This window comes from Elgaria multicarinata, chromosome 1 (genome assembly GCF_023053635.1).
Source record: "Elgaria multicarinata webbii isolate HBS135686 ecotype San Diego chromosome 1, rElgMul1.1.pri, whole genome shotgun sequence".
In the NCBI taxonomy this organism is placed as follows: domain Eukaryota; kingdom Metazoa; phylum Chordata; class Lepidosauria; order Squamata; family Anguidae; genus Elgaria; species Elgaria multicarinata.
In genome coordinates this window covers 191,965,492-191,992,574 of record NC_086171.1, presented here as the reverse complement: position 1 = coordinate 191,992,574, position 27,083 = coordinate 191,965,492, and the positions used below count along the sequence as shown (strand labels likewise).

General features: G+C 43.1%; 1 protein-coding gene across 1 annotated transcript in view; it reads left to right on the top strand.

The window, feature by feature from the left end:
- Positions 1-21,473, top strand: part of LOC134394700 (thyrotropin-releasing hormone receptor-like) — a 34,730-nt gene extending 13,257 nt beyond the window's left edge. The window contains exon 2 of the mRNA XM_063120365.1: positions 20,921-21,473. Coding sequence (XP_062976435.1) covers positions 20,921-21,301 — 381 coding nt within the window. The 3' untranslated portion in view covers positions 21,302-21,473. The remainder of the gene's footprint in view (positions 1-20,920) is intronic.
- Positions 21,474-27,083: the final 5,610 nt, after the last annotated feature.

Below are 27,083 nucleotides of genomic sequence, written 5' to 3'. Positions count from 1 at the left end.
GTTTTGTTAAATTCATCTTTGTTTTTGCAGGCATCTTCCACTCTGTCGTCTGCTCATTGACAGAATTGGATTTCTTATACTAAAGTCTAGTTCGTTTGCAAATGTGCACTTGCACTAGTGTCTTAATGTGCACTTGCACTGATGTGCAGGTATGCAGCTGTGAAAATCCCCCACCCCCAAGTATAAAACCAGTCCACAAGACCATATGACTTGGAAAAAGCCACTGCAGAATCCACAGGTCAGATTCATAGCAATCTGAATTAAGCTGAATTTGTTGTGGATTTCTTTGGTTGCCGCGCTCTGTACAAGTGGGAAACCGGCACAATCAGGGTTCCCACTCATGCAAAAGACTTCAACCGTGTTTAGCCCAACAGTTACAGCTCCTGTTCAGACTCTCCATGTCAACACAAGGAGATGGAAGAAGGTGGGGACAGGAACAGAACAGCACACCCCTGCACACTTTGCCAACCACCTGAATAACGCTTCTAAAATTCTATGATTGTAAGGAGATATGGAAACCTCTAAATCATTATGATTATTATTATTAATAATAATAATTATTTATTTATATAGCACCATCTATGTACATGGTGCTGTACAGAGTAAAACAGTAAATAGCAAGACCCTGCCGCATAGGCTTACATTCTATTAAAATCATAGTAAAGCGATAAGGAGGGGAAGAGAATGCAAACAGGCACTGGGTAGAGTAAAACAGGCACTGGATAGGGTAAAACTAACAGTATAAAGTCAGAACAAAATCAAGTTTTAAAAGCTTTAGGAAAAAGAAAAGTTTTTAGCTGAGCTTTAAAAGCTGCGATTGAACTTGTGGATCTCAGATGTTCTGGAAGAGCGTTCCAGGCGTAAGGGGCAGCAGAAGAAAATGGACGAAGCCGAGCAAGGGAAGTAGAGACCCTTGGGCAGGCGAGAAACATGGCGTCAGAGGAGCGAAGAGCACGAGCGGGGCAATAGTGTGAGATGAGAGAGGAGAGATAGGAAGGAGCTAGACCGTGAAAAGCTTTGAAGGTCAACAGAAGAAGTTTATATTGGATTCTGAAGTGAATTGGAAGCCAATGAAGAGATTTCAGAAGTGGAGTAACATGGTCAGAGCGGTGAGCCAGGAAGATGATCTTTGCGGCAGAGTGGTGAACAGAAACCAACGGACTGATGTGAGAAGAAGGAAGGCCAGAGAGAAGAAGGTTGCTGTAGTCCAACCAAGAAATAACCAGTGCATGAACAAGCATCTTGTCTCTTCTGCCAAGATGCTTGTTCATGCACTGGTTATTTCTCGGTTGGACTACAGCAACCTTCTTCTCTCTGGCCTTCCTTCTTCTCACATCCGTCCGTTGGTTTCTGTCCACCACTCTGCCACTAAGATCATCTTCTTGGCTCGCCGCTCTGACCATGTTACTCCACTTCTGAAATCTCTTCATTGGCTTCCAAATCAGGAGTGGGCAACTTGTGTCCCTGAAGATATTGTGGCCTACAACTCCCATGAACCCTCACTGTTGGCTATGGTGGCTAGAGCTGATGGGATTGTTGGCAAAAACATCTGGGGGGGGCATAAGTTGCCCACTTCTGCTCTAGATGTTGACTAATATGGACCTGGGGATCTTAATGTGTGGAACATGGTGAGTAACCCGAGCTGTTCTGTGCTAATTGGTCACAGTTTGAAGAGCTGAAATCTCCAGGCCTTTCCAAATGATCACCTTTTTCATGTAATAATGGTGCTGCTCATCTTCATTTGTTGCAGGGGACCCAGATGTCTTTTTTTAAGGAAGCGCTTCAGTGGTGAGGGAATAATGATGCATAGAGCTGCAAAGTATAATCAGCTTAATTGGTAAACTGATCAACTAAGATTCAGCTGATGAATCAGTAGGACCCAACATTAATTGGTAGAGGTATCATTTAAATGTTAAGGGCGCATCTGTTTGTTTCTCGAGGATATTTAATTTCTGCTTTGTTACTGTATTGGGAAATAAAAAATTAAAATGGTGTTGTTGTTTTGCCTAATAGTGAGTGATTATTTACAGTTTAATAAGCAAAAGCTATCCTGAGCTTCTTTCAATAGCTCAAAGAGACACTTTTTATTGAGGCTTAGAAATATGCATGTGCGTTTGAATGACTGATTAAACTTGATGCATTAGTTAAAATTTACAACCCTCATGATTGTTGGGGCTGGAGGCAAGCTAGGAAGCAGGCATGCAGAGCCGAGTGGTCTTCGATCTCCATCTGTGCTTCAGCAATCAGTTGCTTGGACTGGCAAAGCAGACCAGGCTCTATAGGTTTGTAGGATCCAGTGGAAACCCGTTAGCCACTTGTAGTGCCACCAGTGCAGGCTGGTGGCTCTGTGGTCAGTGGGGCAGTGAATGCACTCCGAGCTTCAGTGAGAACCAGTCAGAACTCTAAAGGAGCTATCCAAACCTTGAATAACTCCTTTAGAGTTCTGTCTGGTTCGGACTGCCACCCCGAGTGGATTTACCGCCGTACTGACATCAGAGCCACCAGCCTCCACTGATCACCATGTTCCTGCCAAATCATCTCAAAGTGACTGATTTATAGCACACTCATGACTGGCCACTCACATATGTTTATGTGTCATTTTGATGACATCATAAACCTCCTGCATGTCTCCCACTCCTTCCCCCAGTTATTCCATTTTTTAAAAAAAAGTGGACATCTCAATTCTTCTGAAACATCTCGGGATTTCCTACTGTGTGCAGCTGAAGCTGCGCTACAAAACACACACTAGAGGGCATTGTCCCATTCCACTGAGAGGAGGGAAGTCTTCTATTAGACCATGTGGCCGCTCCTCTCCTCCTGTGTAATTCTTCTCATTACAATTGCACAAGAGAAGCAGGAAGCAAAGTGCTGGTAAGCAAATGCAATTTCCCTTTAATCTAAAGAGGCCGTAAGATCTGCAGGGTTGGTGTTGAAGCACAGGAGAAAGCATGCTGCATGCGGCCTCCTCTGGCACTGCCCCTTGATTCCACTGCTAGAGCCCTCTGTTTATGATCCTTGACACAGAAACCAGCACTCAAATCACACCATTTTATGGGAATGTGATATTCTTCCTCATTTGCTATTGTAATTACTAGTGAATATCCTGTTAAACTAATCATGGAGTGTTTAAACCATGGTTATGTAGCCATCATGGTTACTTATAGTTCATACACCACTCTAAGGGCATGGCTAGACAGGGCAATATCACAGGAATCACCCTGGGATCATCCCTGTATGTCCACATGATGCACAGGGGATCCTGGGGGCAGGGAGAGATGATCCAACCCTTTCACCGTTATAATGGGCACCACTTTTATCCTGACTTTTCCCACAGTGTCGGGATGATCCCAAGACCGGGGGAGGTGTGGGCTGCTGTCCTGGTTTTGTCCCAGCTCCTTGCGAGTAACTGCGAGGAGCCGGGAAGTGGGCATGGGGCACAGAGCTTCTCAGGAGTTCTGTGCCCATCAGGGGTGGGGTGGGGGGAGCAGGAGGGGTTTTTAAAAATAAAAAAACCCCACTTACTTTTCACTGGAGCGCTTAAGCGCTCACTTCAACAACAAAAAATCCAAAATGGCGGGTGCGATGGCCTCTTCCTCTCGGGACATCACGCGCCACGTGTAGACTGAGGGGAAGGATCTCATGATCACCATATCGCGAGATCCTCCCTCTCCAGTCCCTAGGGCTAGACATGCCCTAGGTCATGGTTCACATGACACAATAAGCCACAACGTTTAGCTCAAAGTGCTTAACCGCCACGGCTTAGCGTGTCATCTGCAAAGGGTCAGTGTGTGTTCTACAAAGTATAAATGTGCAAGAGGGAAGGAGCGTTACCATGATGAGATCGTAATGATTTGACACAAGGTGTAGAGCTGGCCCAGACCAACACCTACTCAATAGTTCCTGAGAAATCACTACTGATGTGCACATAACATCTCTGTCTTCCATTCTGTGGCTTTTAAAACAACATTTTAAAGTGTTTCTTGACTGCCTGCAAGTCTGATCACGCCTCTGTCCTACTTCTCTAGTGCGACACCCCACCTCTGAAGATGTGCATTATGTTTTCCCCTCTCCGGCTTCTGGCACCGTTGCTTGCCTTCCAAGGTTTTCTGATATTATTACTAGAGCTCATAAGGTTGGACGCAAGCTTAGGCTGCCTTCTCCCACTTTTCGGCTGCGTAAAACCAGCCAAAGGTCTGCTCTGAATCATGTGAAAATGCCATACAAATTACAAAACTTTTCCTTCCCTTTAGGAAGCTGACTTTTCACTCTTGGCTTTTGATGTTATGCTGAAGCACAGTGTGTGGGAGGCTTTAGATGTAAGATGGCAAGTCAGTAATTGAAGTCAGGAATGACAAGGTAGAGAGGAAAGCCATCTCTTTCTCTCTCTTAAAATAACAGATAGGGCCTGTTCAACAACATATCAGCTGGAAGACATACCAAAGGACAATTACAGTACAACAGATTGTGCAGCTCCGCAATTGATGTCAATGGAACTATAAAGCAATACTATGTCCTAGTTCTTGATAGCATAATAGTACTATGTGAGCTCTGGTACAAAATAGAACAAAAATGTCAGTGACTCCAAACCCTTCATGTAATTTGCACAAAGTTATTCTATTTCCAAGACCTGTTTAGAATACGGTATACCGGGGATTCCTGAACCTTCGGGGCCAGTGGACCAATTTGGAATTCTGAGACAGTGTTCAAGGCACTCTCACAAAATGGCTGCCATAGTGGGTGTGGCCATTCACAAAACACCCATTTCCCAGAAGGCACACCGGTGAGGCTAAAAGAAAAATAATTTGCTGCAGAATCCAAAGCACCACTTTGGAGACTGCAGCAAAGAATACCCCAGAATAGGGGAAGGTATAGAAAAGGGCAAGAGGCAGTGGGGGCTGGTGGCTCCAATGTCAGTGGGGCAGTGAATCCGCTCCAGGTTTCAGTCAGAACTCTAAAAGAGCTCCTTTAGTGTTCTGACTAGAACCTGGAGTGGATTCACTGCCCCACTGACATTGGAGCCACCAGCCTTCAAACGTGAAAGGAGAAACTAAAGCACTTGGACTTTTTTTTAGTTAAGAAAAAAAATGAGTAAAGATGAGCATAATTGAGACTTATAAAACAGAATGGGGTGGAATCTTTCTGGCCTCAGCTAGACAAGGGGGTCAGAGGGAGACAATCTCGCGATTTTATGATCGCAAGATCATTGCCCTTGTCTACATGTGGCGTGCGACGTTCAGGAAGGAAAAGGATGTCACGCCTGCCATTTTGTTTGTTTTTGTAAGGGAGACGGAGCACATGAGTTATTAAAAAAATTCTCCACTCTCCCCACCCCACCCCCGATGGGCACAGATCTCCTGAGGAGCTCTGTGCCCCATGCCCAGCTCCCGGTTCCTCGTGAGGAGCCAGGACAAACCACAACGCCCACCCATCCATTCCACGGTCTCGGGATCATCCCAAGGCCATGGAAAAAGCAGGCTAGAAGTGTAGGGTGAGATCCCAGGGAAAGGGATGGATCATCCCTCCCTGCTCCTGGGATCTCCCGTGCATTATGTGGATGCACAGGGATGATCCTGTGGTGATCCCCGGGATATCACCCCGTCTAGCTATGCCCTCTGTCTCTCTCTACCCCCCTCTCTTTCTCTTAATGGAAACCTGGGCCAGTTTTTTCCTGAAATCTATTAGCAGTTCAGGACTGACAAAGGCTGACTTCTTATTTCATCATTCATGTCTCTTTAATTGATGTGGCCATGGCAGTCACTCTGTGCTGCCTCTCACAGCCTTGAATTTTATACTTGCTTTCAGCTTTCCCATTAATTTTGCTCTTATAATGGCAGCTTGCCTCCTTGACCTATTTGTCTTGCTTTTCAGTTCTTCTATCCCTATTTTCTCCTATTCTGTACCAGCTTCCTGCTCCAAATCAGATTCACTGTAAATTATTCCTTGTTTCTTTTCAGGTCTTCATATTCTTGGCCCTTCTGGTTTTTTGAGTAACAAATCTCTCACCGCAGCAGAAATAGCAAAGCTGGACCAGGGTTGCATTATACCATAAATCAAGTTGCTTTGTCTTTATAATAAACAGCTACAAAGTGCATTTTCAGCAAGCAAAGTTGTAGGGAAAAGCAATATAGTATGCTTGGCCAGTTCGTTAGGACACTTGAGCTCCAGGGAACTGTTTAGATATCCAATCTTGCTTCTATTCACACGACTGCTAATGCAATTAAACCCACGTTTGCCCAACTTGTATACTTTTGGGGACATTGTGTGTGTGTGGAGGGGCATCTTCCCATTCCAATAGATCTGCCAAGTCTCTGTCTCTCTCCACAATCAAAACACTGCTACTACTTAGGGTGGCCACTTATGCATTATGAGAAGGAAGGAACTGCACCACCCAAAAAGAGGACAGGAGTTCACCAATTTTCATAATTTTGCATATATGTATAGGTTAAACTTTAGGAATACTATCATTTGAATAGAAATACAATAGATCTCACTGGGGGTGGGGGTGGGGAGAGAAAAGACTCTGACAAGGTGATCTGCTCAGTCTGCTGTCCAGGTGCTAACCATTTCGGGGAACACGCCAGACATACTGCTCTCCCTTCATTCATCTTTACTGGAGCAATCCCATGCATAATTAGCGACAGAAAAAAAGTCCTACAACTCCCAGGACTTTTTTTTCTGTCTTAACATGCAGAGCATTGCATCGTAAAGTGGACTCGGACTGGAGAGCCCTTTAAAAAGCAGATGCCTTCAAATAGAGGATGGTTTTCTGTAAAGTAGGATTCATGTGTGGTGTACAAGGACAGTGTGGTGTAATGGCTAGAGTGTTAGACTGGGAGTTGGGAGATCCAGGTCCAAGTCCCCACTTGGCCATGGAAGCCTAATTACCCACATGTTTAGTTTTTAATCGGTTTTTAATGCTTTATGTGTGTATGTTCTGTGTTTTAGAGTTTTAAATTTTGTATACTTGTTTTTACCTCAATTTTAGAATTTCTGTAAACCGCCCAGAGAGCCCTGGCTATGGGAGCGGTATATAAGTTTAATAAATAAATAAATAAATAAATAAATAAATAAATAAATAAGCTCACTGGGTGACTCTGGCCCAGTCACAGACGCTCAGCCTAACCTACCTTACAGGTTTGTTGTGGATTATGTACACCTCCATGGGTTCCTTAAGGAGTAAGAAAGGCAAGATATAAATGTAATAAATAAATAATCCACTCTGTACTTGAGTTCATAGCAAACACTAAAATATATTCCAGAGAGTTCTTGGCCATTCCACAATAGAAAGTTGCCTTTTGTGATTTAAATGTTTGGTAATAATTGACCTTGCAGCTATGGAAAGGTTTAATACAAACACTTCTTTCCCACTAGGAAGAAAGCTGTTATTTATTCCTTGCTAAAGTAACTGTGAAGTGAGCTGCATTTCACAATCTATGGTTATTGAAATCAACTTCCAGATGCCTTGCGGGTATTTTTTGAATAATAAGGCATTTCCAAGTTGAATGGGGAAAAATTCCTTTAAAAGAAGCTCCTTGCAACAGTTTATATAAAAAAACTAGCATACATTTTAAAAGATGTCCTGCACTGCAGTCCAATACCACTTGCACATAATTTTAAATACTTTTTAAATTTAATCTTATACTGCACAAAAATGAAGATCCTCTCTGCCAAAGCTGCTCTATACTTTTTCTGGTTTGGGATTTTTTTCGCTCTAACAAACCAATTTCCTATTCTATTTAAAAGTGTACAAGCTGTTCATATGCTGTTATTGGAAGGTCTTTCATTTCATGAATGTACCCATAACTTTTGATGAAAAGGAAACACACATTTGCAGTTTTGGAAAAATCCTTATGAGCTGCCAACCACAGATTAAAAAAATGATATTAACTCTAAGTACCAAATGAAGTGTCGCTGTAAACTAACCGTTCAAAAGAACATAAGAACATGAGAAGAGCCATGCTGGACCAGACCAGGGGTCCATCTAGTCCAGCACTCTGTTCACACAGTGGCCAACCAGCCATCGGCCAGGGATGAACAAGCAGGATTGTTCATTGTAATAACCTCATATATGGGAAAACAACTGTATTATTCTAAATCATAGCTGAATCTATAGCCAAATTCCCTTCTCAGGAACAGAAAAAGGAAAATGGGAAGGTGTTTCTTTGGCAAATTATCTTCCAACATTCTATATGGCAGCGATAACAGACTGTCCAGCCTGCTGTCAAACAATACCCTTCTCAATATGGAGCCAGTGCGGTATAAAGTGCTGGACAGACCTGAGTTCTAGCCTCCACTCCGCCTTGAAGCTTACTGGTTAACTTGGGCCAGTCACCAACTCTCAGCTTAGCCTTCCTCACAGGATCATTGTCAAGATAAAATGGAGAGGAAGAAGATTATGTATGCTGCCTTGGGTGCCTTAAAGGCTATGCAGGAGGATATAAATGGCACAAATAATATATATATATATATATATATATATATATATATATATATATATATATATAATATTCTACCTTTTAACCCCCTCTTTTGGATTTTCTATGTAATTTTATTTATTTATTTATTTATTTATTTATTTATTTATTTATTTATTTATTACATTTCTATACCTTCCAATAGCCGAAGCAGTTCACTACAATTAAGACCACAAAATACATAATAAAATACAATAAAATACAATGTATAGAAGAACAACCCAGAGTAAAATGTAGCAGTAATGCAGAGGTTCAAGATACAATAGCAGATTTAAAACAACAGAACTAAAAGGCTAAAATGCCTGGGAAAATGAAAAGGTTTTCACCTGGTGTCAGAAGGAGCACAACATAGCAATAGATGAGCCCCTCTAGGAAGCTTTTTCCACAACTGGGGTGCCACAGCCAGACAAGTCTTCACCAAAGTGGCACCCTCCAGATATTTTGGACTCCAACTTCCATCCACCCAGCTGGCATAGCCAAAGGGAAAAATTCTGGGGGATGTAGTCCAAAATATCTCGAGGGCTCCAGGTTGGAGAAAGCTGATTTCAACAATAGAATGCCCACATCACAAAAGGTCAACAGTGCTTTTTATCATATTCCTACCTATACCTCCTCAGAAAAATATTCTGATTGTTCTTTTAGATGAAAAATTGAGGTAAGTTAATAATTTCTAGTGTGATTTCTTAGATTCTCTAATATTCACACTAAAACAAAAAGAAGTTAGAGTTTCTCCTCTGCTTCTCTTTCTCCAAAGTAAACTGGCGTTATTTCTTGTTGACTACACAAGTTTTCTACTCTCCCTTTTCAATTCTTCCAGTCCTGTTTGACAAGTCTTCAAAGAAGCTATTAGAAGTTTCAAAGGTATAAGAGGGTGGTTGACCAAGAACGTCAAGTGAATAGGGGTTTATTGGCTGCCATTTTCTACTGTGAAAGGTAAAGTGGCCATTGGGTCTTCATAAAGCCAGATCCAAGTAATGTTCCTTGGACTTTTGTCAGGAATGGCAAGGGTGAAAAAGATTTACAGCTGTGAGAATTGGGGAAGTCTGGTGCTGAGCACTGTTGATTCTACCTCTTGTAGATCCACTGCCTCAGCTCCTACTGAACAACCCAAGAAAATGTACCAAAACCAGAAAGCAAACCACATAAAGCCAAGGATGCACTACATCTCTGACCTCTCTTACTAGCCTGCCCAGTGACTGAGGTCATCAGATATAACACTTTTGGACATTCCACACCGACAGAGGTTCTACATGATTCACTCAGCCCCTTACTACACCATTTTTTCTTCCCTGGTGTCATCCCAGGGTTGTCCTTGTGTATCCAAATGACACACAGTGTATCCCGGGGTCACAGTGACCCCAGGGAACCCCCGGAGAAATGAGAAATGGGGATTTCCCAGATTTTCTGAGGTCCCGGGACCATCCTGGGACTGTGGGAGATGTGTGAGAACCTGCCCCTGCTTTGTCCCACCTCCTCATGAGTAAACACGAGGAGGCGGGAAACAGGCATGGGGCACGGAGCTCTTCAGGCGCTCTGTGCTCATTGGAGGTGGGGAGTGGGGTCAGGGTCTCCTTTTCTTTTATTAACTTACATTTTTGTTTGGAGTGCAATTGTGCTCATCTTCCCTTTTTAAAAAATAATAATTGTGGGCGCAACATCCCTCCTTCCTCTCGGGATGTCACATGCACATATGGATCCAGGGGGAGGATCTTGCAAGCAGAATATCATGAGATCCTCCCCCTCCTTCCCTCATGGAAGGCCGGGAGGTGTAGAAAGGGCCTCAGAGTGGAATTCCCTCTCTGTGGAACTCCTGGCCTGTTGCTGTCTGGCAGGCCCCAACATTGGGTTTTTTTCCTGGTGCCTCCTGAAGACATTTTTATTTAAACAAAACTTCCCTGATTGCTCAGCCATGGTTTTATGGTTATAATCTGATTTTAAATATTTTAATTCTCTATTTTGATTCTGTTTTCCTTCCTCCCCTCCCCGCCTTCTTCTTTTTTGTTCGTGGTTCAGGAATATTGTTGGATGTTGAGCTATATATAAATGTTGAAAATAAATAAAATAAAATAAAATAAAATAAATAAGTTGCCTTAGTTTACTGGGAACCTGGGGATGCACAAATCGGTCTGTTTCTCACATGTAAGTCTATTCCATCCCGTTTCCATACTTTTAAAATATATTTTCTCTCTCCTTGATACCTTTTTTGTGTGTGTGTGCTGAGGGTTGCATGAGAATGTTTTGGAAGCGCAAAAGCCAGCAGATGACTGAATTCTAAGCTGTACATTCATTGATCCGAAAGGCAGAGACAGGGTCCGTTTGTATCCAAATTTGCCAAGATGGGCTTATTCAAACATCCCTGGTGGGGACAAAGCAGAGCAACAAAATGTATTCCACAATTCGTTACTGCTCTTTTTGTTTTCTGTTTGATAGCGCAGGTTTAAGTGCAAGAAGACAACTGTCTGTAGTAGATCAGAGCACAATTATCTTTCGCCTTTCTGAGGAACGGTGCCACAACACTTGCTTTAACAACTTGGGGTGGTTGTGGCTTTCCTTTATCAGTTTTATCAGTGAGACTTAACAAATTGGTTCAAGACGGTGGTGGGAAGTTTGGTTATTATTTCTTTCATTGTGGGACTGTGTCAGCAAACTATGATCACACCACAGAGAGAAAAGACTTGTTAGAAATATCAGATGTGACGGAGTGCAGGCAGGCAGGAGGAAGCTCTTTGCTGGGAGACGATGTGGTGATGGAGAGATCAGTCGCCTGCTGTGCATCACTGCTTAGACCAGCCATTCTTAAACTGATGCCTTCCAGGTGATTTGGACTTCAGCTTCCATTAACTCCAGCCAGTGTGGCCAATGGCCAGAAAAGCTGGGAGTTGTAGTCCCAAACATCCCCGGGCTAGCTTAGAAACGCGTAATTTGATCTGCACTCTGCGGCAACTGTATAAAATGTTTCTGTTCTGGAGTTCCTCAGCACTGTAAAGACGCATTGCGTGCTCGGCAATTCCTATAACATGAAGTGTGTATGAAGCATGGGTGAAGCATGGGTGAGGTGCATATAAAAAGCCTTCCAAAGCAGCTGAAACAAAATGTGACCCCATTTTGTAAATACAACAAAAGTGAAAAATGGTTTCTTAGCTCGATGGGTACATATGTAGACTTCGCAGGTTCTCAAAAGAAAGATTGTTAGATGTTCAGAGGGGTTCTGTTTATTTCTAGGGTTAGGGTTACTGAAGCAGATGCTAACCAGCAATAGTACGCAGGACAGAGACACAGACAGAGGGATGCAATAGACCCAAGTGCCAGCTCTGCCCCTACATCTATTCAGGCAACACTGTCACAGGGCCCAACAACATCAGTCACACCATCAAGAGCTCTTTCACCTGCATCCTTATATAATTTATATTACATACCATCCCTGACTTTGTCTATTGCTAAGTTCTTAATAAACACATACACATAATATGTAAAACATAACACATAATGCGTCTCCTATTTTTTCACCACTTTTTTCAACTACACATTATCAGGTTTCCCACTGCACATTTTGTGTCCAACTGCACGCCAAAAAGAACCCTGTAAAGGAGCTATATCCAAGACGCTTCTGCACCTTGGCTTGCTGCCTCTTTTATCAGTCTTCAGGCATCGGGTGAAGATTATTTCATTTCATAGTGTGTTTGGAATCCAGGTCTTGTTTTCTGTTTTACCTTTGTTGGCTTCTACTGATTTTTGTTTAAATTGCTTCAATCTGTTTTTATTATTTGATATTGTTATTGTTCTGAGCTACCTCAGAGATCCATAAAGGGTCAAAAAAGCAGAGTGGAAATACCATATATATATATATATATATATATATATATATATATATATATCCCCTCTACCTTTAATATCGGGATAAACCATCTACTCTGAGTTCATGCCGACTGCGAGTAGATGATGACACCCAAACTTTTAAAAATGCTTACCACTAATTTTCCGTAGCAGCATTTCATCTTAGTTGTGATTACCTTGTTCACTCAAGTTAATTGTGTTTATATGCTGTGTGTTTGTTCATGGTTTCTCTTTTTCTCTTCCACCATCCAAACACCCTTGGCACCCAAGGTCCATCATCATTGCCATTGTTAGTAGCAACATGCAAACTTTCATCTACCTCTTTCTGGTCACTAAGAAACCGCCTCCATCGACAAGTCATCATACGTCTCCCAGCCTCCAACTGTGGTAATCGCAAAAATTTGAGATGACTTTTCGTATTTTCAACATGTGTCTAATGTTTCATTCACTTAAATGTGTTGGTTCAATCTTATGCAAACACAGAATGATTAGTTAGGTGAACTACAATATGACCTGGTTTGCACAGGGAGTGGGTAGGTGTGGAAATGAATTTTTCCAGTAACAATATATTCTTTCCTGTTGTAATGCAAAGTGTTTGGGAATGGTTTGCACTTGAATGAGCAACTAAGGGCTTTGCTAGACCTACCTTGGAATCTGTGCAGGAGGAGGGGCGAGCCTGTGCTACAAGTAGCGCGGGCCATCACCCCTGTCTACACATAAGACGCGACGGGCTGCACGAAGGACCCATCGCGTCCGCCCTTTTTTTAAGTTTTAAAGGGCCATGTGCACAGGAGCACACCAATGATAAAGGTAAGTTGTTGTTGTTGTTGTTTTTTAAAAAAGGGTTCCTCGCTCCCCCCTGGCTCCAATGTCCTCCTGCTCTGGCTCCGATGTCCCCCCCCTTCTCCCCATGGCTCTGTTTCCCTGCCCGCCTGCAATCCCCCGCCCGCGATCTCCGTTTCCTCCCCATCCTCCCTGGCTCCATGTCCCCCCCATCCCCCCTGGCTCCAATTCCCCTCCATCCTCCCTGGCTCTGATTCCCCCCTGAATCCCCCCCCCTGCCCTGATGGCTGCAGCGCTCCTGTGGAGCACTGCGTGCCGTCCGCCGCTTTCCCCAGCTACTTGTGAGTAAATGCAGTAGCCGGGGAAAGCTTTTTATGGATCTATGGATCGCAATAAAGTAAGTAAGTAATTAAGTAGCCGGGGAAAGCAGCAGAACGGGCTACACGCTCGTGGTCTCAGGCTCAGCCCGAGACCGCGGGAAATACCGGGCCACAAGTGGTGCCAGTTACCCCGGGGCCAGGTTGGTTTGATCCCTGCCTGAGCCCGGGATCCCCTGTGCATCATCTGGATGCACAGGAACGAGCCCAGGCCTCGCACCGGGCTAACCCCTCATCTAGCAAAGTCCTAAGACCCATTAACTACTTTACAAACGTCCCACTCCTGGTGGAGATGAAAACTGTTAGAACTGGTTTGTTGATATGGATAAATACAGCTGCCTGCATTTTTGGAATCTCCTTGAGACATAAACATGGTGGACTGTCATGATGAGCACTGCATTTCAAAACTCACTACTACACCACTGGCTGTAATACTGGCATGCAGAGCAACTGGTTTGTTTGTTATTTAAAAAAAAGAATTACCTCAGTAGCCTGGCAAAACAATCCATGAACATTCCCACAGTTCTGGGTTCACACATTTTATGACAACCCATGGTTCAAACTAGTGCTGTGCTAAATACAGCCCCCTATTTTCAGGAACATTTTCTCTCTCAGAGAAAGAAGGGGAGAATTTCAAAGAATTTTCTCCTTGGGGAAAGGTTTCCACATACCCTTTTATGTGTAACTAGCTGTTGAGAGGGTCTTCTTTCTATTTTTTATTCTTCCTGAATGCCTACTGGAGACCATGCAACCTCATCCTATTCAATAGACATTCACGAAGAACTCCTGGGCTCCTGCACATGCTGGGGTGTTTTTTAAAAAATAAAAAAATAGGAAGAAGACCCCCCCCCTCAACAACTGCCTACACTTAAAAAGATATGTGGGAATTCTGTTGCCCCTCCCCAAGAAGAAAATTCTCCAAATATTTGTTTCCCCACCCCTTGATGAAATGCCAAAAAAGGAAGAATTGAAGTTTTCAACATAGCACTAGTTTAGACAACCCAGAGTTCACAACACAACAACAAACCATGGGTTATCTTTCTGAGTTCTTCATTGTTAAGAAACCATGGTTTGTTAGCACAGCTCAACAACCCATGGGTTAAATAAACCATGGTTTAGTGTTATGTGCAAACCAGATCTATGTGTGCTGTACATGATTTTTAAATATATATTGTTAAAAAGCATTCTTTTTAAAGTGAGTTTTATACTGGATCTAATGCTCTAAGAGAAGTTTTTGGTTCTCTGCTTCCTGACAAGTGAAGTGAGAGCAGCCTCCCACTCAACCTTGCTTTTTGTTCTCAGTGACATCAACAATTCAAATCATTCTGCCATTTTTCTGGGGCTCCATATCACATCCACAGCAGAAACTCGGCAACTAGCCAGAGGCCACTAAGTGGATCTGTTGCCAAGCTGGGATTTGAATGAAAATCTTTTGACTCTCTACGATTTTGTTCCATCCTCTCATGTTTTATTCAACACCTCCACAATTTTGACATGCATTTCCCCCAGGCTGGTCCTCCCATGAAGCAAGGTGACGTCCCTGCCTCAGACGGCAGAGTGGGATTGCACCACCGCCACCCTTCTCCACAAGGGCAGCCCACCACCACCTCCTCCTGCAGGTACTCCAGAGAGCCTTGCCAGCTGTTTTCCTGCCATGGCATGTGCCACAGTGGGAGAGTGGACTGGCAGGGCTCTCCATAGCAGCCACCCACTCAGCAACACTTGCGAGTGCAAATGCCGCAGCCAGAGAGTGGCCAGCAGGACTCTCTGAAGCAACCGCCTGCCCTCTGTTTCACTCTGAGGAATCCTCAGAGTGAAACGGAGCATAGGCAACTGCTCTCAGCCATCCACGCTCTGGCTTGCACTGAGAATCTTCACACCGAGAATCCATTGGTAAGGGGAAGGGGGGGTGACAAGGGAAGAGATGGGGAGCATGATGATAGCTTCACTATAACTCACAGTGCAGTAATTCCAAACCTACATGATAGCAAGTAAGTGGCTGTGTTCCTGCAGGCCGCAACACTTTGATAATACTCTGCCATATAGGTCTGATAGAAAGAGCTTTCCTTTCTTTAGGCTCTCAAGTAAAACAATATCTTCAGTTACTGTATTTTTATCCTGGAGGGATGCAAACTTGTCTCCTTTCATCCAACCTTAAACCATAGATCAAGTGAGAGAGAAAGGTACCTAGGAGCGCGAAATGAGACAAGCAGGCCAGATCTACACCAAGCAGGATATAACACTTTGGAAGTGGTTTGAAAACGGCATATGGCATGAGTCCTGCGCCTCAACAGTTGTCAGCGCACTTCAATACTGCTCTAAAGCCGCAGTCTACTTTGCCTTTGCATATTTACTTGGAAGTAAACTTCACTGAGTTCAATGGAGCTTAATCCCTAGAAAAACGTGTTTCGAGTTATAGCTCAAAAGCATTTTTTCCTTGTTAAATATATTCCTCCACGCACATTTTTTTTTAAAAAAATTAAGACTATTATCTCTTCAGTGCACAGACAGTATTTCTTTTAATATAAGAAGTGTATCCCTTTGAATTCGATAAATACACACTGAGAGGGAGGATAATAATCCATCCCACAAATAGCTCTGTCTAGAGGTTACAAATGATTATGGCCTTTCAATTCCAGGGGAGTGCATTAAAGAAAAGGGAAAATATCTCGCACATAGCTGAGATGAACAGAAGCTTACTTCTTCATCCTTAACGCATCTTTGTTCCCAGTGAACTAATACAGAGTTGATGTGTGTATTCTTTTGCCACGCTGTATATTAACAAAGTGGGGAGGGTTCATTTGTCAGTCCAGAAGTGGAACCTATATTTGGGGTTCAGAAGGCCTACTATATGGAATGGAAAATCTGTAAAATCCACAAAGAAATAAATTAAAAAATAAATTAAAAAAATAGACATCTCTTGATTTTAAAACAAAAACGCTTGTTTTGTTGAAAAGGAGAGGGAAATACAATTGGCATAATTACATTTGCCTACAGATCCCGTCTCCCAACACCCAGCTCAGTAAGTAGAGTGGTCACTTACACATTGCCAAAAAAGAGGACAGAAGAGGACACAGATATGCATAAAATTTGCAGATGTTAATATCTATAGATGCAGTTTTTGAAATAATTACAATAATTTCAATAGTAATACAATACAACTCACCATAGTGGGGGAGATTGTGACCAGGGTATCCATAGACTTTCTCAGTCTGCTGTGCGGTTGCTAATAATTGGTAGCTCCAAAGCTCTTTCTATTCCTTTTTGTGGTTCTTTATCTTTGAATCAGTCTTCAAATAGAGGACACCTTCAGGTACATGGTTGTCCTCTGTAAGGTAGAACACAGCGGCAGCTTGCCAGTAGAACATTCTGCTAGAATTTCACATGATTTGCAACCTCTAGAATTTCCTTGCATCTTCGGCCTTCTCTAACCTGGTGTCCTCCGGATATGTTGGACCACAAATTCTAACATCTCCAGCCAGCATGGCCACCAGTCATGCTTCCTGGAAGTGATGGGAGTTGTAATCCAACACATCTAGAGGGCACCAGGATGGAGAAGGCTACTCTGTGTAGACAATGGCATAGATCCAGACTTGGTGATGCTTAGAGTAAACCCACTGAAATCCATGATAGAGTCATAACTAACAATTCCTATTTATTTCAGAAGGTCTAGGAAGCATGAGTTCACATGCATTCCTATGCATGGTTAGATAGAGAAAAAGTCCTGCAACTTCCAGCATTCCCTAGCTGGGGAATGCTGGGAGTTGTAGGACTTTTTCTGTCTAAACATTGGTGCCGCGAGCCCCCCAAACCCCGCACTTGCGCTCCCCATGCTTGTCTCCGTGCAAAGGAGCGAGTGCAGAGTTTGTAACCATGGGAGGGGAGGGAGGAGCCATTCTGCTTCACCACCGCAGGTGTGCTGTTGCACCTCAGCATGGCCATCCCTTACCTTCTGCGGTATTGAGTTTAAGAGTTGGGGGAAGACTTTAATATGCATTCCTCCTTCTCCCCAGGATGCATGGAGGCTCAGAGGTGTTCCAGTGGCCATTCGGCTCACTGGCCCACCCCCTCCTCCCTGTCCAGACAATGGCGACAAGTCAGGGGTCGCCATAGGCCGCAACATGCCTCCGATGCAAGTCCGGAGCAAGGTGACAGAGATGTACCATCAGTCGTTAAGTCCCCAACTTTCTTAATTTGGAGCTTCAGAGGAAAGCCCTGGGATGGCTCTGCAATGGCTGCTGCATCATATAAATGACCCAGCGCCACTGCGGAGTCACCCTGGGGCTTTCCCCCCATATAGCCAACCCCATGCATAGGATTGCCCCCTAAGTCTAGATCCAACCCAATAACTCTGAGCTAGGCTTCTTTGTTCTTTCTTTCTTGTTTTACTGAAAAGGTAAAATTTATTGGGGTGGGTTTTTAAAAAGCAGGAAATTCCATGTTAAGTAAAGTGAAGTGGAGGATCTGTATTCCTATGAGTCTTCTTTCTGTGCTTGTTAATATTGCCCCCCCAAAAGCAAATAGAACTCATATCTTCATTCCAAGAGTTCTGTCTCAGAAGACCGCATATAAAAAGGCTATTCTTCTCACCAAGTCTTAATAAGCAAGAATCTTCCAGGGTGGTGATGGTGGGATGGAAAACGAATAAATGCTCAAAATGTGGTCAAAACTTCAGCATGAAGGCTTGTCTCTTTAGGAAGGTATTTGGCTGTTATTGAGTTTACAATGCATCCTATGCATATCTACTCATACTTATGTATCATTTATTTCCAAATGATGGGTAACTGTAGCTAGGCTATCTCTGTCCAGATAAGAGCATATGAGTGCCCTCAGCTAGACCTACCGGGATATCTCCCTCTGTTTACATGCGGCGCACAACGACCTCAGAGGGAGAGGACATTGCGCCCACCATTTTGCTTTGCTTTTTCCTTAAAGGAACTTTCTCAAACTTCATAGTCTTTTGCACTTTGCTTTTGTTTGCTTTATCCCACTTCTCCATAACCTTGTTTGTTGTCTTTCTTGTGCTGTGTTTCTCCTCCTCACGTCAGAGCTGCTGAACATATCTGGAACAAATCTTACTCTCTGTCTGATTCCAGTAATTATGCACAATTATTTTGTGCTACTCAATCTTACTTTTCTCATTTTAAGCAGTCTCTCTTCCATTTGTCAATGTCTGCTTGCTGCTTTCAATTATTGTCTTCATCCACCTCCTGTGCCTGCTCCTTAATGCATTAATTTGCCCAATACTTGATGGATTAAGTTTTCTATTCTTCACTTCTTATTACTCTCCCCCTCTTCTGGTAGTTCTCTTCTCCTACTTCCCTGTCTACCTAGCCAAACTTGCTTCCTCCTCTTTTCTCTAGTTTCCCATCAGGTGTTGTTTCTCTTCTTTCTTAGACCCCCCACACACCCACACACCCGTCCTCTTGTACCAGGTCCAGGTGCAGTTCCATTCCATCCTTTTGTCCTTTTTCGCCTATGCCCATGTTCTCCCTCTGGCTTCTGGTATCATCCTTTTTTTGCTTCAAACGTGCTGTGGTTTCCCTCCACCTTTAAAAACAATCTTCTTTAGAAAGCCACCTCCTCTTCGCCTCTTGGCTTCCCATGAAAAAGGGCCCAATTTCGATCCCTGGCATCTCCAGGTAAAGCTTGGAAAGACCCCTGTCTGAAACTCCAGCTGATGTACACAACATTGAACAAGCTGGACCAGTTATCTGACAAGGTATAAGGCAACTTCCCAGGGTCCAATCATCAGTGGAAGCTGGTGGCCCTGATTTAGGTGGGGCTGTGATTCCACTCTGGTTTTTAGTCAGAACCAACCAGAACTCTAATGGAGCTGTCTAAGGTGCTGAACCCATCCCCCAAATGGGTTTGGCAGCTTGGATAGTTCCTTTAGACTTCTGGCTGGTTCTTTATGAAACTCAAAATGGAATCACAGCCCCACTGAAATTGGAGCCATCAGCCTCCACTGGTTCCACTCTATCTTCATTGCTTTTATCCTGTTCTCTTCTGTCCTTCCATTCATCAAGTATCAATTTCGTTAGTAAAACACCATCCCATTTGTTTATATATCTCTATCTATATCTCTATCTATCATCTATCTATCTATCATCTATCTATCTATCTATCTATCTATCTATCTATCTAATCTCTATCTGTGCTTTCTCTTTTGCAGCCCTCTTCGACTTTCTTTTGGTATCAGGCTGGGCCGCTGTCTTTGTCAAGATTTAAGAAATTATTAAAAGCTTATCTTTATTCCCCTGCATTTCCTTCTTGGTGTTTTATTTGAATTGTTTGATTCTTTTCTTATCATTGGGCTAATAATTGGGCTCCTTTGCTTCATCTTATCCTCAACGCTTTCTCCCTCCCCCACCCCACTCCACCCCTTCAAGGATCCACTCGTTCTGTCCCATTTTTAAAAACGTTTTAGTAAGCCTGTAGGCAGGGACCTAATAGTTTCATTCCTGTACGTTGCCCAGCACGCTTTGGCATTTAACACACGTAACGGTGAAGATGATGACATTCTTAGCTTTTGAAATATCATGGGCTGGGCTTTTGGTATTATACATTTAGTGATTCAAATAAGCTATTCATTCATTATAATAAGTCAGATGTACAGTATATTGGGGTCTTTTCAGAATTATAAATTAACTGAATGAGTTTGGTTTTGAAGGAAAGGACATTTCAGAGAACAGAAAATTTGCTTTTCATACACTGGAAGCTCCATCTATCCTCACTTAATTCCTGGAATTTTAGAATATATATATGAAATAATTTTTCAACAGTTTTAAGGTCTGGAAACTTGTCCTTTAATAAAATTGGAGCAAAGCATTCACTCTCGTGTGTTGCTGAATCCTATTGGTTCTTGTCTCAAAGTGAACCCCAGGCATTGCCTAATGCTAATACTGTATGCTGGAGTGCTCGGTTTTCCAGGAAGCCTGCCAGGCTGGTGGCTCCAATTTTGGTGGGGTTGTGAATCCATTCTGGATTTTAGTCAAAACCAGCCAGAACTCTTAAAGGAGCTTTCTAAAGTGTGGAACATTATCTTCAAAATAGGTTCAAATTATCCTCAAAATAGGGCTTTTTGGGGATTCTGGATGGTTCTGAACTAAAACCCAGAATGGATTCGCAAACCCACCAAAATTGCAGCCATCAGCCCCCACTGTGTCATTCCAGCATACACATTTTTGCGTTGCACTAGAGGCTGCTTATGCCGGCACTATTTCAATGTCATAAGCGGAGAAGCAGTGTTGAATACTGCCCAATTTGACCCCCTAGCCTGAATTTTCTATCATGCGGCTCTGTGCTGTATTCTTATAAACCTAAACGTTAATCTAGCCAGGCAGTGAATTTCCTCTTCTTTCCTCCATGATAGCTCATGAAGCATATCTTCATAACTGCTGAAGGTGCTGTAAACTCACTTGTTGTGTTTGTCTGTTTGCATCCTCCAAGGTGACAAAGATGCTGGCTGTGGTGGTGGTCCTCTTTGCCCTTCTGTGGATGCCGTACCGCACTTTGGTGGTGGTGAACTCCTTCATGGACCCTCCTTACCTGAACATCTGGTTCGTCCTCTTCTGCAGGCTCTGCATCTACCTGAACAGCGCGATAAACCCTATCATTTATAACGTGATGTCTCAAAAGTTCAGAGCTGCCTTCAAAAAGTTATGCAAATGTAAGCAGAAGAGAACTGAAATTGCCACTCCGTACAATGCCCCTGTCTTCTACAGCACCATGAAAGACTATTCCCATGATAGCTCTGAGCACGACGTCACGGAACAAGAAGTTCTCAACGGTTATCCAGCAGCAGCAAGGAAAAGCAGACCTTCCAAATAACACCAACTTCCATAGCAGCGACCACCGACTGAAACAGTTTCAATTACAGATGAATAGCATGCCACCGGCCCAACATGAACCTCTTGCCACTGGGATGCAATATTTTCATAAGGCGAATATGGTTTACTTTAATGTTAACTTAGGCTCAACCTTTGTCAGCAGTTTGCATAATTCTAGTGTGTAAATAATGTTGTAGTAAATGGAATTTCGTGTTATGTATGTGCCAGTGCCCCTATTGGGGCATTCACCCCTCACATAGCTACAGAGAGGGGGGCAATGGGGCTGCATTTTATTGACCCCCACCCTTCCATCACATACCTGTAAGCCTGACCCTAAGGAGAGCTGAATGTGCAAGTTTTGCTTTTGATTTATTTATTTTTAATCTCAAGCTCTTTCTGTCCCAAACATGAAGAACTTTGCAAAATTGAGTAAATTCTTATCAATAATGAAGTGAAATATAATTCTCACCCATCTGCTCCAGCCAAATTCAATAGCTACAGTTATTCCAAACATGGAGAGGATAATAATAATAATAATAATAATAATAATAATAATAATAATAATAATAATAATTTATGTATTTGTTACCCGCCTCTCCCTCAGGATCGAGGCAGTGTACAACACAAATGCAAACACCATAAAATACATATAACTATTTAAAACATTTAAAACTAATACATTATTAAAAGCAGCACATTATTAAAAAGGCATCTTGAAATGCAACTGGGTAGGCCTGCCGGAAGAGATCAGTCTTTACAGCTTTCTTAAATTTTGGAAGACTGTTAAGTTGATGAATCTCTCCCGGCAAGCCATTTCACAAACTGGGGGTGGCAGAAGAAAAGGCCTTCTGGGTAATAGTTGTCAGTCTTGTTTTTATTGGCTGGAGTAAATTCTTCCCAGAGGACCTGAGTGTGTAGGGCGGATTGTACAGGAGAAGGCGATCCCACAGGTAGCCTAGACCCAAACCATGTAAGGCTTTAAAGGTGATAACCGACACTTTACACTTCACCCGGAAATGAATTGGCAGCCAGTGAAGAGATTTTAAAACTGGTGTAATGTGGTCACCCCTAGGTGTACCGGTGACTAGCCTGGCTGCCATATTTTGAACTAGTTGAAGTTTCCGGACTACGCACAAAGGTAGCCCTATGTAAAGCACATTGCAGAAGTTGAGCCTCGAAGTTACCAATGCGTGCACAACTGTCTTTAGGTCTTCCGACTCTAGGAAGGGGTGCAGGTTGATGTACCTGCCCAGCATACAGTTGTTGAAGATGAGGAGCCTGTCAGAAAAAAGAGGTGGCAACCTTAAATAAACACCAACATGGTTGAATCTACAGGGATTCAAATCCAGACTTTTAAGAGCAAAGCATACAAAGCCCTGGGACTGAAGGCATGAATTGGAGAGTCTTTGTTTCTTCCACATTCATTAGTTTCTTCCACATTCACGGTGGTTTGTGGGTCCTTTATACAATGCCATCCTCCTCCAGGGCCTCTCCCATGCTTTGCAACCATTCTTGTAGGTGGTTGTTGTTGTTTTTAAACACCGAAAGTCTGGTATATTTTGAATGGTGTTGTGAAACCCCCCTATGTAATTGCACAATTCCACTATACCACAGTGGAAACCAGTGCTGGCACCAATCAGGCCTCCAGGAGGAGGGCATTCCACAGCCGGGATGCCACAATAGAGAAGGTCCTCTCCCACGTCTCACCATAGTGTATGTCTTGTGTTGGTGGGACACAGAGGAGAGCTCCTCCAACAGATGTCAAGTCTCAGGCAAGCATATTTAGGGAGAGGCTCTCATTCAAGTATCGAGGTCCCAAGCCGTTTAGGGCTTTAATCATCATTACCAACACCTTGAATTCCGACCGGAAGCATATAGGCAGACAATGAAATTCCTCAATGAAAGTCCAGTGTTATATGGGCCGGATCTATACTACTGCTCTAAAGCGCTTTCTAACAGTTTTGACAACTGTATATGGAGTGTGCCCAGGGCCCCAACAGTTGTCAAAACTGTTAGAAAGCTCTTTAAAGCACTTTAAAGCAGTAGTGTAGATCTCTGTGAGATGGTCTCTGTGAGATGTTACTCCTCCTGGCTTCATAAATTCTAATTCACGTTGTCTAAAATATGCTTGCCCTATTAAGCAATAGGAAAGGTGTTTTTTGTGGGGTTTTTAGAGAGTGCAAGGGTTGTCCTTCATTTTTGAAAAAGTAGGGAAGTAGGGTGACCATATGAAAAGGAGGACAGAGCTCCTGTATCTTTAACAGTTGCATAGAAAAGGGAATTTCAGCAGGTGTCATTTGTATGCATGTCGCACCTGGTGAAATTTCCTCTTCATCACAACAGTTAAAGCTGCAGGAGCTTTAAAAGAGGGCAGGGATTTAAAAGAGGGCAGGATTTAAAAGAGGGCAGGGCACCTGCAGCTTTAACTGTTGTGATGAAGAGGAAATTTCACCAGGTGCGACTTGCATACAAATGACACCTGCTGAAATTGGATTTCACCAGGTTCTCCATATATACAAATGACACCTGCTGAAATTCCCTTTTCAACACCACTGTTAAAGACACAGGAGCCCTGTCTTCCTTTTCATGTGGTCACCCTAAGTTATGTATCTCATTGACTGAAGCAGGCAGATACTGCAGTAGAAAATGTGGGTAGGAACCTGAAGAGAAATCCCACACATAAGTCTGCACCTCTGGGGACCAGATTTGTATGTAATTTCTCACCACCACACTTGGTTTCCCACAAAACCTGTAACTTACTGAAGGAAGTGGAATCTGGTATATTGGGCTTCTCTAGGACTTTCCAAGGCCTCTAGGTATATTGGCACATACTGATGATGTGAATGAAAATACTTTAGCATCTTGAGGCATGTGGGCAGGTAGACGCTGGCATGGGGGAGACTGGGCTTCCCTGCTTTGCCCATGGAGTCAGTGAAACATTTGTTATGGCCTTTTCTATTCATTCTGGTCGTGGGCCCATCTAGCTCAGCAAATGTCCATCTAGCTCAGTAGATATCTGCTCTGGCTGGCAGTGGCTATCCAATGCTTCAGACAGATGCCTCTGTTCTTCTGTCAGAGGTTCTTTTTAAAGATTAAAACTGCAGATGCCAGTGTTGAACCAGGGGCCTTCTGCGCACAAAGCATGTGCTCTGCTGCTAATCTTTGTTATGAAGAAGGATTTGAGAGAGTGGTGTTTACTTGGGGGATGCGATGCTGATACACACAGCGACTGTAGCTTACGATGCTGACAAAACAACTCAAGTTACCACTGGAGTCGTGCACCAGTTGATGGCATAGTGCTGGCTCCTTTTTCATAAGATGTAATAAAACCAAGGCTTAAATTGCTCAGCAGCAGTCAAGACATTCCTCCAAAGCAGGGCTGAGCAGCCTGTGACCCTCCAAATGCTACAGCCTACAACTAACGTCATCTCTCACCATTGGCTATGCTAGCTAGGCAGGGAGGCTAGTGGCTCTGATGTCAGTGGGGCTATAAATCTGTTCTGGGTTTCAGCCAGAACCACTCAGAATGCTAAGGAAGCTAGCTTCTTTAGAGTTCCGATTGGTTCTGACTGAAACCTGCAACGGATTCATAGCCCCACTGTCATCAGAGCCACTAGCCTCCACTGTGGCAAGGACTGGTGGGAGTTGTAGGTCAAAACACCTGGAGGGAAAAAAATAGGAGGAAACACTAGATCAGCCTTCCTCAACCTGGGGCGCTCCAGATGTGTTGGACTACAACTCCCAGAAAGCCCCAGCCAGCTGGCTGGGGCATTCTGGGAGATGCAGTCCAACACATCTGGAGCGCCCCAGGTTGAGGAAGGCTGCACTAGATGCTGAGGATTTTAAAATATAATGTGGGTCCAATGTGTCTCAGAAGATCCTTCCCTAGGGTCATGTTTTCTGCAATGATTCACCAATACAAGGGACACTCATAGGAACATAGGATGCTGCTTTATACTGAGTCAGACCATTAGTCCATCTAGGCTAACCCAGGATGGTTGACACTGACTGGCAGCAGCCCCCCAGGGTTTAAGGCAGAATTCATTCTCAGCCCTACCTGGAGCTGCCAAGAGTTGAACCTGGGACCTTCTTCATGTAAAGCAGATGCTCTTACCACTGAGATATGACCCCCTCCCTAGAATGTCCCTTGTATTGTTGAATCATGGTAGAAAACAGGTCCCCGAGAAAGGATCGTCTGAAATGTGTTTGGCCTACTTTAAAAAAAAATCCTCAGCATCTGGAATTTCCTTCTTTTTCCCAGTTTGTGAAAACATCTGGAGTGCCAGAAACTGCTCAACACTGTCCTAAAGCTTTAAGTGTGGCTGCAGTCCTCATGGTTATTGCTGAATTGTACTTTAAAACATTTTGGCTTCCCTACAGTAAATTTCCATGGGAATAAATGCTGTTTTGTTTGTATCCTGCTGCGTGTGGTGTGCTGTTGCTGTGCCTGTAGGTTGCTGTTGGCTGCCATCTTTTTCTGTCCAGGCAGCTACACCAGTGGTGGATAAAATGTCTCCGTGACATGCGTCCTGTAAATAGCTTGTATATATTTGCAATCTAAAGTGGCTTGATGTGATTTGGGGAGAGGCAGGGGCAATATTTCTTCTTGCCATTGGATCAGTGACATGAATATGGACAAAACTGCATTAAAGTGAAGCACGTTTCTTATTTGCAAGATGGTACTCTTTATTTATTACAAGTATATTCTTCTTTTCCTCTCAAGTAACTCATGGTTCTCTCTCTCTCTCTCTCTCTCTCTCTCTCTCTCTCTCTCTCTCTCTCTCTCTCTCTCTCTATATATATATATATATATATATATAATATCCATAAGAACATAAGAAGAGTTATGCTGGATTAGACCAGTGTCCATGTAGTCCAGCACTCTGTTCACACAGTAGTCAACCAGCTACCGAAGAGGAACCCACAAAGAGGTCACATGTGCAACAGCACCCTCCCACCAATGTCCCCCAGATAGATAGATAGATAGATAGATAGATAGATAGATAGATAGATAGATGATAGATAGATAGATAGATAGATATAGATATATACACTTACTGCCTCTGATACAAGAATTTATCCACACCACTTTTAAAGCCATCCAAATTGGTGGCCTTCACTACATGTTGTGGCAAATTCTATAGTTTAACTGTGCACTGTGTGAAGAAGGACTTGCTTTTATCTGTCCTGAATCTCACACCAATAAGCTTCATGGGATGCCCCATTGTTCTAGTATTATGAGAGAGGGAGAAACATGTCTCCTTACCCACATTCTCCACACCATTCATAATTTTGCATACCTCTGCGTATTTCAGCAGAGGTCTTCTTCAGGGATCCTGCAATCTTTGTCAGAGATCTCTGGAGGCATTTATATATAAAAGCTAACCCCCTGAAGAAGATCCATCCTCATGACTGAAACGTGTAGGACTATTTCTCGGAATAAAACTACATATATTTCAGCATTCTGAGTATTCATCTCTTTATTCCATTGGATCATTTTGGATGTTCCTTAGTTTTATTTTACCCAAAGCATATTGGTTTTTCTGAATCAATTTGCCTGCCTTGAATAATTGTGTTTCTTTACCCATTTATGGACTGTCCCTGCACTGTGCTGAAATATAGAAGAAAATGAAGAAAGCCACCAATGCAAGAATGAGAGGAGAGAGGGAGAGAACTTTTAAAGTGCACTATATTGTAACTTATTCTTTCAAAAGTGGGGAATTAGTTTGTAACAAAGAGAGCATGTGGAAAATACAAGTGCTTTTGTTTTACAGTCCCTTTAA